The sequence below is a fragment of the Wallemia ichthyophaga genome (genome assembly GCF_000400465.1).
Source record: "Wallemia ichthyophaga EXF-994 unplaced genomic scaffold scaffold7, whole genome shotgun sequence".
Taxonomy (NCBI): Eukaryota; Fungi; Basidiomycota; class Wallemiomycetes; order Wallemiales; family Wallemiaceae; genus Wallemia; species Wallemia ichthyophaga.
The window spans coordinates 43,731-55,971 of NW_008806280.1; the positions used below are offsets into that span (position 1 = coordinate 43,731).

Genomic DNA, 12,241 nt, shown 5'->3' on the forward strand with positions numbered 1-12,241 from the left:
TACACGAAAATCCTAATACACTAATCTTTATACTCACCTTTACTTCTCTACTCATACCTTTGCGTTCATATGTCGTCTTTTTTTTTCACTCATGCATTCTCTATTTATACATTGCTAAATAAACTACTGCGCACGCTGCCAACGAGATCCTTAAGCACGGCACTGCTCACTGTCTTCTTCTTGGGCGACGGTGACGGCGACGGCGACCTCACCAACTCGTCCTCCCTCTTGCGCTGTCTGCTGGATTGTTCGTGAGCAACTCTGACGCCCTCGGCCATTCTTTCGAGCTGCAACACCACGCGACGCGTCCTCTTCACTATATCTGTCTGCTCCACCAGCTCTTCTTGGTTGAGGGATACCCCATCGCGCACGACAAACGTTTCGTCTGCCGGGTGGCCAGAGAAGACTATGTCGAGTATGCGAGTCATCACATACACAGTATCGGCGTGGCTGCCATCCCACCCGGCTATCTCTGCGCGCAAGAGGAGCACATCGGGCTCAAAGTCGAAGCGTTCGTCGTCGAGCCACTCAATCAGTGTGGTGGGGAGGGGGATGCTTGTGTGGGTCAGGGTGGTTCTCCAGATGTTAAAAGCGAATAGCTCTTACCTCTCTTTCACGTTCGCATTCAATTTCACACCCACACTCTCCTTGAGCAGAGGTAGTGTGCGTGTCTCCGTCGGCGCCTCATCGCCATCCGCACCCGCACACAGCATCTGCACCGCCTCGTTCGTTGCCCGTATCGCCTCGTTGAGTATCGCGATCGACGAGTCCACCAAGGCGATCGCTATGTGGTGCGCATAGGGCATGTGATGGATGGCAAGTACACTAGCCAACGCGACTGGCGAGAACACCGCCGATACACGCCTAGGTGTGGTTGTTTGGTAGTGTCGCACCCCCACATCCACACTCTCCAAGAGAGTGTGCAGTTGGGAATCGAACGAGTGCGGGGCGATCTGGAGGTATTTCAAATGTAGTGCGGGTGTGTTCAAATTCGAGCTCAAGCACTGCAAAAACCAAGTGAGCTATGGTTTCACTCATCATGGTAGCTTCACTCACCTCGACAGCCTCGCTCTCACACCACGATAGCACCACGATAGTGGGTATAAAGGTGCCGTACGCTAAACGCCCCGCTACACGCTCCATCCTCCTTTTATCATTATTGAGTGTTCGCGCTCTCTCTTTTTCCGACTGCTGTCTCGCCAGCTCGCGCGAGCATTCAAAGAAAACAATAGCGGTAGAGGCGGGTGGCTGGAGTGCGAGTGCGAGTGTGAGTGTGAGTGTGGTTGTGAGTGTTAATCACCCCTTCAATCAGCTACTACCCACCTTCTCGCTATTCGCATACAACGAAAGCTGCGAGTTGGCTTGATTAAAGTCGCCAACATCTGCACCGAAACGCGTGCGCAGCCATGAGCTGGAGGAGGAAGAGTCGTCGTGGGTGTACAGCCCCACATCCACACTCGCAAAGTGTTTCAGGAGTGGGTTGCTGTGTATAAACCCAGCCACGACAGTCAACGCACCACCTCGATTCCACAACTCGCTTCTCTGCTGTACGTGCTGAAGAAGGGAACTCTCTGTCAGAGTTATCGACAAGATAAATAAGCCGCTCACCTGCTGCAACGTGTGCTCCATCTCTGAATCGCTCAGTCTGAGTCTGAGTTGATGGAGAGGTGAATGGTGAAAAGCCACCTCTTCATCCTCGTGATCGAAAAGCTCCTCTGCATCTTGTTTGTCTTCCTCATCCTCTTCATCCGGCAGGGTGAAAGCCGGGGTCGTGCCACCCCTCCCAAAGGAAAGACCCTCGACAGCCATTCTAAACTGCTTGAGACGCTCCTGGTCAACATCGCGCGCAATGACGCGTGCCACTGCAGCCGTCTTCCACAGACGCAGACAACGCAAAATCAGCCTGCGTCGCCTGTACATGGCTGCTACCTCTCGCAGCACGCACGACCGCACAGCCGCAGCCACCGTCTCGTCGAGAATGCGGTCGGTGAGTTTTGTGCATGTCGTGTGAGTGAGCTCGAGCCGTTCTCGTTCTCTACCTCGCTCTTCCTCCCTCGTTTTCTTGCGCTCCTCTTCTTCAGCTCGCAAACGCCCTTGTAGCTTGCGGTTTTCTGATAAACGCCTCCGCGATTGTGCTGCACGTGCTAATTGAGCTGCTTCCGTCGCTTCTGCCGCTTCTGCTGCTTTTTGTTTCTTCTGCCTCTCCCGCTCCTCTTGCTGCTGCTGGCGGTGTTTCTCGTCGAGGTCATTATCAGGTTGAACATCAGGTTGGGCACCTTGTCCTTGTCCCTGTGTGCTGGGTGGGGTGAATGCATTAGCAAACGCACCTGCAGTTTCAGTACCAGTGCCAGTGCCACTCCAGCTGAACGCGTTGGAAGACGGAGCGCCCTGTGTGTGCTGCGTAGTCTGTCTAGGTTGGAAGGAGAAGGCTGTTGCGATGGGTTTGGGAGGAGGGGGCATGAGGGAGGTCGGAGAGCTGTTAGAGTGATTGTGACTGCTAGTGCCCGTATCAGTACCCGCACTAGTTCCATAACCATAGCCTCCACCGCCACTGTCAATATTCGCATTTGTTTTGGTCGATGGCATTGTGAAAACTGGCGCAGATGGTCTAAGCGAGGACAAAGACGCTGGTTGGCTCTTTGGGATATCACCAGCCACAACATCGACACCGATATCAAAATCAATGGCTAGAGGGGTATCTATAACATCCCGCGCACTGAGCCTGCCTCTCTTGGCAGATACGAGACGAGACTTGCAGTGAGGGATAGTCGGACCCGAGTCGTTGACCTGCGACTGTTTGTTTACTCTAACGGCTGTGGGCGGGGCTTCGTCATTTCCATTATCATTATCTTTCTCATTCTCGCCGCCCCTCTCCACATCCAGCCCGAGGTTCTCCGCCTCGCGCGCGACATGCAAACCGTCGTCGCATCCGAGCACACTGACGAGGTCAGCGACGGGATAAGCGCGGTATTTGCTCGGGTAAGCGACGCGCATAGCCTTGAGGGCGCCTCTGCGCACGCTGCTGAAGGAGGGTTCGAGAAGGCACGCCATAAGGAAAGGGGTGCTACTCGAGCGGATAAGTTTGAAGAAGCGCGAGTATCCATTAGGGCTAGACACCGTATTATGGGGGCGTCCTCGTACGTCAGCCTCGTTCGAGCGGCGGGCGAGAGCGTGAAATTTGAGTGCGAGTTGAATGGGCTGCGAGAGGTAGAGTGAGGTGGGGAGGCGTTCTGCAGCAGCAGCAGTGCTAGAGTCGCGCAGATGAATGAGGAGGTGGTAGGCTCTGAACTCTGCTTCGTTCGGGAGTGTTTCGCCCGTGCTGGCCCGCCAGTCGTCGTAGAACTCCGTCAAGCTCAGCAACACCTTGCTCAGCTGCTCCAGCTCCTGCTGGTCAGACCACCCAGTGCGCTCGCATAGCTCGTGCAGGCAGAGGATGTGGTAGCGGGCTATGCGCTCGTGGCACTCGACGGCAACGCGGTCGCGGATGTGCTGCAGAGTGAAATCCTGTCGTATAGAGCGCGTCCTGTCGCGAAGGAAGTGGTGGCTGTCGTGCAGGTCTGCGTCTTCTGCGAGGATCGTGTGGAAGAGATAGTCGAGTGTTTGCTTGAGCACCGGCGCTGGGCGTACATCTGACGGCAGGCTGGCTTCGTCGCCGGCAGCTGGCCTGTGGAATGTCTTCACGGTGCGCGCGGGATTCGCCTGGCGCGGGTGCTCTGCGTATACCTCCCACTTATCCAGATTGAGCTGGTACTCGCGCTCGACGCGTTCAAACAGTGGACACATGGTGGTACACGTTCCTCGCAGCGTTATCGCATCGCTCAGACTCATTCCCCCTTGGCTCGGATCGGGGATTTGGCCATCTCTAATGGCTTCGAGTCGCTCGACTTCTCGGTGCGCGCGCAGCTGGGTAAGCGGGTCAGACGGGATTCGAACGCAGAGCCCTGCACACCTGCTGGTATTGCGTCTTGTCGGCGGTGAATCTGCTGCCTCTGTCGGTGGTGAGATGACCGTCAGCCATTAAGATAACATCAACGACGTAAAAACCTCTTTATTGGCTCAAATACAAATACACTGAATCTTGGGCTGTAGTATAAGCAAGCGAGTATTCTAACTGGGAGAAGTACCTGTGATAGGTCGGGAGTGAGAATTTTCACCTTTTGTGACGACACACACTAACCTTGGTTATCGTGTATGCTGCTATGGCTTCAGAGATGTGTGCTGTGTATCTGCCACTGCCGTCCCACTTGTTCTCCTCATCTTGCCAGAGATTGTAGCGCTGTCTGAATCTGTCGAGACGACGCTCACCCTCCTCGCAAGCAGCACGAGTCCAGCTTCTTATGTCATTGGTGTTATCGCAGCTATCTGCTCCCCACAACCACTCTAGACTACGCTCGCCTACGCCGAACCAGTGCAACCCCCCAAAGATAGCAATCACGGGAAAAATAGCTGTCAGCTCGTGGAGAATGGCGAATGAGGCGCTGAGGCTGATTGGGTCTGTGCCTGTGCGTTGACTGAGGTGTTGCAGGCGTTGAGTGTAGGTGTGAGTGCTCTTGTGGCGTACTTGGTTTGATTTCGGTACTCTGGGTGCTCTAAGTACTCGAGATAGTCCAGATACTCCAAATCCCCGGAATCCAGTCCAAATCAGCATCACTAACGCCGTGAAAGAGAGAGGGAGGAGAGGTAAGGAATTGAATGATCTAATATCCCAAGCATCTTTTATATACGCTCCATATTTTATATTCGATTAAATTAGAAAAATTTCGCCTTCAAATTTAATAGTCTTCCTAACTTCCCTCTTAGCGACCGACGACTCAAATCACGAGTGAGGGAGGGTTTAAATAGCGTTGGGCGTTACTCACACTGCACTCACAGCCAGGATGTCTTCTGCAGCCCACGCCAACCCAGCATTCTCCAAGAAGAACAAAGGTTCCGAAGGTATCAACTCAAAGCTTCAGCTCGTTGTCAAGTCGGGCAAGTACACGCTCGGCTACAAGTCTGCATTGAAGCAATTGAGATCTGGCAAGGGTGAGTTTTGATTATTATAAGAATACTCAGTCGATTATCTGGCATCGCACAGCGTGACTCAAGGTCGCTGCTAGAACTGGAGCCTCTGTTAATCACATTTGGCTGAGAAGGTTCTCTCTTACTCCCCACTAACACTCTCTCTCAGCCAAGCTCGTCCTCATCGCAGGCAACTGCCCACCTTTGCGCAAGTCTGAGCTCGAGTACTTTGCCATGCTTTCAAAGACAGCTGTTCACCACTACTCGGGCTCAAACGTCGCCCTCGGTACCGCTGCTGGTAAGCTTTTCCGCGTCGGTGTCCTCACCATCCAAGACCAAGGTGACTCTGACATTGTGAGTTGAAAATTTTACCCCTTTCTATGTCTTACACACCAACAGCTCTCATCATTCGAATAAGTTTGTTGATTGATTTGTAACTGGAGTCATTTATTGGATTGAGTCGAATACGAAGAGGTGTGTTTTGAGTGTTTATACTCCCGAGTGCCATGTCTTTTAGCTATAATGTCGAATAAATAAATACAAGTGCTTCTAAGAAAACTTCCATCTGTTGTTACACACCGTGCACGTAACAAACGTAGTCATTGGCTCATCCGCCGATCGCGTCTGCATTTGATAGTAGGTACACTTCCTCTGCTTGCATCTACCGCATTTGAATGAATCTGTCTCAGCTTGCTGTGGACCAGCGCCTCTAGCCTTGAATAAGTTATTCAACTCCAAAGCTCTATCCTGCTGTTTACGCTCCTCGGAAGCCATATCGCCTGAGGACATTCTACAGAAGATATCTGCAGGAGTATCACCGGAAATAACTGCAGCTCTAAGGGTAGGATTCTTCTTGTCTTTGAGGTTGAGCATCAGTGAGCGAATCTTTTTTTTATAGTCTTCTGCAGTGGAACCATTGTTATCATCGAGGACAGTGACTTCAATTGCGAGAGCTCTGTCCATAATAAGCTCAGAAGGTGCAGACGAGTCGAACACCATAGCATTGTAAAGCAAAGAGAGACAGGTATCGCGTGTTTTGTCGTTAAGTTTCTCGAAATCGACGTTATCAGTTTTACCTGAGCGTGGTTTGTCGTTTGTGGTGGTATTGGCTGTGGGACTAGACTCAGAAACTTCCTTGGGCTTCTTGGTAACATCATTCTTCCATTTCTTAACAATTTCCTTGGCTAAGTCGCTAATCTGCCTATTTTCATGGGAGCGCAGCTTACCCACAGCCAAACCAACTTTAGTTTCCTGGGATTGGATATAATGAGAACAAGGCGATTGAATACATCAAAACACACCCTTATGATATCCTCTGTAGCCGTTAATTCCTCTTTCAACGCCTTGAGTATCTCTATCATCACCTGCAATTCCATTAGAGGGTACAACAACAACAACGGCCAATACACACGTCACTCTTCCCAGACGCCTGAGAAGCCTGCAATTCAGTTCTCAGCTTGTTCACCGTTTTCACGTCCATTTTCGTGGTGGTGGAAGTCAACGACTCCTCTCTACCTTCACCAAGAAGCCCAATGAGATTAGAAAAATTAGCAAAATTATCTTTCAGGTTTCCAACCAACGTACAGCCATTAGAGAGGCGTTTCCAATCAGGTCTTCTTGACGGCCGTAATCGTCAAAGTGGTTATAACGTTTCATTTTCAGAGGTGTGTTTGGGTTTATAAAGGGTTTAGCACCTCTAATACACCCTAGCGACACACCAGAAGAAGCTGGTATCCAAATATTCAAAATAAGCGTCTATTCTCAGATACTCTACAGGACTTTGTGAAGATGAAAGTATCTACAAAGGCCTTACGTAGTATTGATAGATTTGGTGGTTTAGACAATTACCTCCTCAAAACAAGCGATGACAAACTCGGTTTATATGGTAGAGCATTGCGGAGGTCTATCCTCGACAAGCAGCTTGTTGGAAAACAATAAAAATTATGCATAAAATCATTTCATCTACTTTATCTACTTTACTTGTGCCCTTCTCTTTCCAATTTGCGCTTGGAATCCTGATTTGATTGCTGCAACTGATCTACGCGATCCACAAGACTCACATGTCATGAAGTAGAGTCTATTCTCCTTTGTTAGGTTAGTTTCTGGTGATTTGCATGTCTTGCAAGTGACATATTCAATGATATATCTTCTTAGCACATTCTCAATCTGCTTCTGTTGAAATCTACCTCTAATAACCAATCTTTGTGATCCATCGACGGAACCAGATGTACCCAACTCCGCAAATAGGAATTGTATCAAATGTTCTGGTTGTCTGTGCATCTTTTTACAGATATCTGCTATGTTAGCAAATGCTGTCTTCTTATTACCATCTTTAACAACCTGAGGTGGTGCAATGGTGTATCTCTTTGCACCGGTGACTAAGGCTGGGTTTTGAGAGTGAAGAAGTTTAAAAGTACGTGAAAGGAGTTCTTTGTACGTGTAGTCTCTTTCAGTACCCAACCAAGGTTCACCATTGTCATTTGATGATTCTGAGAGTGGGTCTAAACCATTTCCAGCGGTATCACCAGCTGTTTCACCACTCTCACCTTGGATCTGGGCATTTGAAGAGCTTCCTTGGTCTAATTCCTTATCGAAAGCATCCAAATCAAAAGCTTTCTTCTTGCTGCTGCTCTTCTTTTTCTTTTTCAAGTCTGAGAATTCATCTGGTTGATCTTCTTCTTGAACTGGGGAATGCTCTGGCTGCTCAGATTTCTCAGATATCTCACCCTTTTCACTCTTATCAGACTTCTTTTTAGATTTCTTTTTTAATCCAGAGAATAAATCTGATTCTTCTGCACCTTCTGGGGTGTCTGCTTGTCCAGCCTGAGCGTCTAAATCATCAAAATTTACAGCTTTCTTTTTCTTCTTCTTCAAAGCTGGATCAATTGAAAGATCTTGGTCTTGTTTGGTTGGAACGTGTGCGTCTGTCATGAGGTGGCTTAAAAACAGTGTTGGTCGCTGTGAGCTAAGGAGGGGAGAACGAATAAATTAATATTAACAAATTACTAGAATTAACCAAAATAACAGTACAAATCAATTTAATTTATTTTCATATTTCCATTTTATCGATTTTACAAGTTGGTACAAGTTGTACTCCGACGACGACGACGACACGATGCTTAGAGCGGCAACGACAATCAGACCAGCTTTAAAAACTTCAGTTCAGCCTGCAATGGCAGCGAGAACCTTCTCTTCCACCTCCCCTGCCGCTGAAACTCTCCGTGAAATTGAGCAACGTCTTAAATCCGTAAAGAACATTGAAAAGATCACAAAGTCTATGAAAATGATTGCCTCTACAAAGCTCACAAAGGCTCAAAGGGCTATGAACACTGCCATTCAATACGGCAAGACTAACAGTGAAATATTCGACCAATCACAAGTCCAAGCTCCTGAAAACGCAAAGTCTTTATGGATTGTTGTTTCCTCTGACTCTGGTTTGTGTGGTGGTATCCACTCCTCCGTTTCCAAGTACACAAAGCGTGGTATTATTGAGGAAGGTAGTGAAGAACACCCAATCGTTATCCTTGGTGACAGAGCACGTAACCAACTTCAGCGTTCAAACCCAAGCGACGTCAAACTCTCTTTCAACCAAATTGGTAAACAAATTCCAACTTTCACTGACGCTGCTGCCATCGCAGACACTATCCTCACTTCAGACATTGAATTTGATCAAGTAAACCTCGTCTACAACCAATACACTTCTCAAATTGGTTACGACGCTAACACCATCAAAGCCTACACTGAGAAAATTCTCAGTCAATCTCAAGGTTTCAAGTCTTATGAGCAAGAAGAGGAGGCAACCAAAGACCTCGCTCAATTCTCATTCGCCAACGCTATCTACGCTGCACTCGTTGAAGGTCACGCCTCTGAAATCAACGCCCGTAGAAACGCAATGGACAACGCCTCAAAGAACGCAGGTGAAATGATCAACAACCTCAACCTCAAGTACAACCGTGGTCGTCAAGCCCAAATCACCAACGAGCTTATCGAAGTTATCACTGGTGCTTCTTCACTTTAGACTTGATCACTTTATAGTACTTGTAGAGCGTGTCTATCTAAAATATCTTTCTTCAAATGAATTTAAACTAAATTTCAAATTAAATGGGATTGATTGAAAATTGGCATTTCATTGGCATAACCACGCTGTCTTCCCTCTTACCCACCCAAATACAAAATTCTTATACGCACAGCGTTACGAGCAGCGAGCATAAGAAGAAGAATTTCAATACCACCAATTAGATTTATAGGCAGAATGAATCACCCAGAGCAATCCAATAACTTGGAAGCACAAGTGCAAGCGCAACCACAGCCACAAGCAAACACCCAAAAACAATCTAAAAAGGATAAAAAGGCTTCAAATACCTCAAAGAATCCTATTGAAATGACCCCTCCTCCTGCTTACCTCAAAGAGCGTCTCGATATCTGGGACAGGCTTAAAGAAGCTGCAGACGCTGAATTAGCTTCAAAGCCAAGAGGCCCTATCACTATTACTCTTCCAGATGGCAAGCAGCAGCAAGGAACTTCATATGAAACAACTCCAATGGAACTCGTTAAAGCTATTGCTTCCTCACTTGCAGATAGAACCGTTATTTCTAAGGTGAACGGTGCTCTCTGGGATCTAGAAAGACCTTTCGAACAAGACAGCAACGTTGAATTTTTAGATTTCAACACAGAGGAAGGTCAACAAGTTTTCTGGCACTCCTCAGCTCACGTTCTCGGTGAGGCTTGTGAGAGGCACTATGGCAGTCACTTAGCTGTCGGTCCTCCAACTGACGACGGTTTCTTCTACGAAATGGCCATCCAAGACCGTATGGTGTATCAGGAGGACTACCAGCCACTTGAGCAAATTGCAAATAGCGCAATCAAGGAGAAACAGCCATTTGAAAGACTTATGGTATCTAAGGAGAAGCTCTTGGAGTTGTTTGCTTACAACAAGTACAAGCAGTACATCATCTCTTCAAAAATCCCTGACGGCACCTCCACTACCGTCTACAGATGCGGTCCAATGATCGATTTGTGTAGAGGTCCACACATCCCCCACACTGGAAAGATCAAAGCTTTCAATGTCAACAAGCACTCTGCGTCTTACTTCCTCGGTGATGCTAAGAATGACTCGTTGCAGCGTGTCTATGGTATCGCCTTCCCTGACAAAAAGCAGATGGTTGAATACAAGCACTTTATAGCTGAAGCTTCAAAGCGTGACCACAGAAAGATTGGCAAAGAACAAGAACTTTTCTTCTTCCATGAACTATCTCCAGGTAGTTGCTTCTTCTTGCCAAATGGTACGAGAATCTACAACACCCTGCTCGACTTTTTGAAAAAGGAGTACCATGCGCGCGGATACCAAGAAGTTATCACCCCCAACATGTTCAACACCAAGGTTTGGGAGACTTCCGGTCACTGGCAGAACTATGCCGAAAACATGTTTTCATTAGACATTGAAAAGGAGAAGTTCGCATTGAAGCCTATGAACTGTCCAGGTCATTGTTTATTATTCGACATGCGCGACCGTTCTTACAAAGAACTACCGTTCCGCGTTGCGGACTTTGGTGTCCTCCACCGCAACGAGGCGTCTGGCGCGTTGACTGGGTTGACTAGGGTGAGAAGATTCCAGCAAGACGATGCGCATATATTCTGTCGCAAGGATCAAATAGAGAATGAGTTCTCCGATCTGTTCGATTTCCTCGAGAAAGTCTATGGGATTTGTGGGTTCGACTTCAAGTTGAAATTGTCCACTAGACCCGAGAAGTATCTCGGTAAGGTAGAGGACTGGGATCAGGCCGAAAAGAACCTCTCCAACGCACTTGAGAAGTTTGTACCTGGTAAATGGGAACTCAACCCTGGCGATGGAGCATTCTACGGTCCAAAGATCGATATTACGATCAGTGATGCACTCAGACGTAACCACCAGTGTGCTACTATCCAACTAGACTTCCAACTCCCAGAGAGATTCAAGCTGCGGTACCGCACCGGCAACGACGAAGACTTTATCCAGAACGATGATGGGTCTATTGAGAAGGGCTTTGACAGACCGGTTATTATCCACAGGGCTATTCTCGGCTCGCTAGAGCGTTTCATAGCGATTGTCACTGAACACTTTGGCGGCAAGTGGTGAGTTGTTGACGGCGTGATGGTGTTCACTACCTCTAACAGTTCCAACAGGCCATTCTGGCTGTCGCCAAGACAAGCCATCATTATCCCCGTTGCGCACAAGTACGACGACTACGCTCATTCCCTCCAGAAACAGCTGTGGGATAATGAAATTATTTCCGAGGTGGATGCTGGAGAGAACACGCTGCCCAAGAAGATACGTAATGCTGAAATGGCTCAGCATAACTTCATTTTCGTCGTAGGTCAGGAGGAGGTAGACGGCAAGTCGGTCAACGTTCGCAATCGCGATGATGCTGGCTCTAAAGCTAAAACTCCTACTGTGCCTTTCGCCGAGGTGCTCCAGCAGATGGTGCGTCTTAAGGATGAGAAAAGACTTGAGAATAGGTTGTTTTAGGTGGTGGTAGTAGTATTTTAATTTCATTCATTTCATTTCACTTTATACAATTTACACTTGACAATTTCAATTTCACTTTCGCTTTCTGCGCTACTGATATTGCTATCAGTCACACTTAAACATTGTTCTGTCGCCCCAGCTGGTCACTGTCGAGGCGTGGGTCCGCGGCGATATCGTGCGGGTGTTTGTGGTATTTCTTTCCATCACGACCGAGTGCGTCTTCCATGCGCGCGTCCGTGTGGCGATGTCCCGCTGCTTGTCCCTTGTTTGCGAGGTCATGTTCGAGGGAGTGCATCGCATCGCGAGGTGCCCTGGTCTCATTCAGTGGTGGTCCCTGCTTGATGAGGTCGTCGGCCATGTTGTGCTCTGTCGTTGCTGGCTTGCTTACGACTTGCGATGTTTTTTTGAATTTGTTCTGGTCGTTGGTTGTCGTGTGCATCTGCGGTGTTAGATTGGAAGAAACAGTAAACCAGCGGGCGGAATAGACAAGCCCTCTGTTCTCACGTAACATCATAAATAAACTAACTGACGTAATTAATTGTTCCATCAAATTTTCACCCTTTATCATCCATTCATATATCTTAGGCGCTTTGATTGTCCTGTTGTTTTGTATTAGCATATTCGTGAGCCATCTAGCTAAGGTGACTATCCCTCACGCTGAGACATCTGCACACACCACACCTTGAAAAAACCTCGTAAATCTAAATCTAAATGCAAAAGTATAGTACATAATCA

The 12,241-nt window shown here is 48.0% G+C and overlaps 8 protein-coding genes across 8 annotated transcripts; 4 read left to right on the plus strand and 4 right to left on the minus strand.

The window, feature by feature from the left end:
• Positions 1-104: 104 nt before the first annotated feature.
• On the minus strand, positions 105-4,648 carry J056_004130 (SAC3 family protein 1; the record flags this gene model as incomplete). Its single annotated transcript, XM_009269331.1, has 8 exons — positions 105-555; positions 607-1,004; positions 1,057-1,248; positions 1,324-1,554; positions 1,609-3,903; positions 3,950-3,989; positions 4,045-4,124; positions 4,178-4,648. The coding sequence occupies 8 exons, from the start codon at positions 4,646-4,648 to the stop codon at positions 105-107; spliced, it is 4,158 nt and encodes a 1,385-aa protein (XP_009267606.1).
• Positions 4,649-4,877: 229 nt separating this feature from the next.
• J056_004131 (60S ribosomal protein L30-1) lies at positions 4,878-5,418 on the plus strand (the record flags this gene model as incomplete). Its single annotated transcript, XM_009269332.1, has 3 exons — positions 4,878-5,025; positions 5,171-5,355; positions 5,401-5,418. 3 exons carry the CDS (start codon positions 4,878-4,880, stop codon positions 5,416-5,418), a joined length of 351 nt encoding a protein of 116 aa, XP_009267607.1.
• A 132-nt stretch (positions 5,419-5,550) lies between these two features.
• Positions 5,551-6,481, minus strand: J056_004132 (Transcription elongation factor S-II; the record flags this gene model as incomplete). Its single annotated transcript, XM_009269333.1, has 3 exons — positions 5,551-6,252; positions 6,303-6,365; positions 6,413-6,481. The coding sequence occupies 3 exons, from the start codon at positions 6,479-6,481 to the stop codon at positions 5,551-5,553; spliced, it is 834 nt and encodes a 277-aa protein (XP_009267608.1).
• Positions 6,482-6,533: 52 nt separating this feature from the next.
• On the plus strand, positions 6,534-6,939 carry J056_004133 (50S ribosomal protein L28; the record flags this gene model as incomplete). Its single annotated transcript, XM_009269334.1, has 2 exons — positions 6,534-6,665; positions 6,712-6,939. The coding sequence occupies 2 exons, from the start codon at positions 6,534-6,536 to the stop codon at positions 6,937-6,939; spliced, it is 360 nt and encodes a 119-aa protein (XP_009267609.1).
• A 33-nt stretch (positions 6,940-6,972) lies between these two features.
• On the minus strand, positions 6,973-7,932 carry J056_004134 (putative eukaryotic translation initiation factor 2 subunit beta; the record flags this gene model as incomplete). Its single annotated transcript, XM_009269335.1, has 1 exon — positions 6,973-7,932. One exon carries the CDS (start codon positions 7,930-7,932, stop codon positions 6,973-6,975), a length of 960 nt encoding a protein of 319 aa, XP_009267610.1.
• A 184-nt stretch (positions 7,933-8,116) lies between these two features.
• Positions 8,117-9,019, plus strand: J056_004135 (uncharacterized protein; the record flags this gene model as incomplete). Its single annotated transcript, XM_009269336.1, has 1 exon — positions 8,117-9,019. One exon carries the CDS (start codon positions 8,117-8,119, stop codon positions 9,017-9,019), a length of 903 nt encoding a protein of 300 aa, XP_009267611.1.
• A 234-nt stretch (positions 9,020-9,253) lies between these two features.
• J056_004136 (Threonine--tRNA ligase, cytoplasmic) lies at positions 9,254-11,506 on the plus strand (the record flags this gene model as incomplete). Its single annotated transcript, XM_009269337.1, has 2 exons — positions 9,254-11,112; positions 11,164-11,506. The coding sequence occupies 2 exons, from the start codon at positions 9,254-9,256 to the stop codon at positions 11,504-11,506; spliced, it is 2,202 nt and encodes a 733-aa protein (XP_009267612.1).
• A 115-nt stretch (positions 11,507-11,621) lies between these two features.
• Positions 11,622-11,945, minus strand: J056_004137 (uncharacterized protein; the record flags this gene model as incomplete). Its single annotated transcript, XM_009269338.1, has 1 exon — positions 11,622-11,945. One exon carries the CDS (start codon positions 11,943-11,945, stop codon positions 11,622-11,624), a length of 324 nt encoding a protein of 107 aa, XP_009267613.1.
• Between the last annotated feature and the right edge of the window lie 296 nt (positions 11,946-12,241).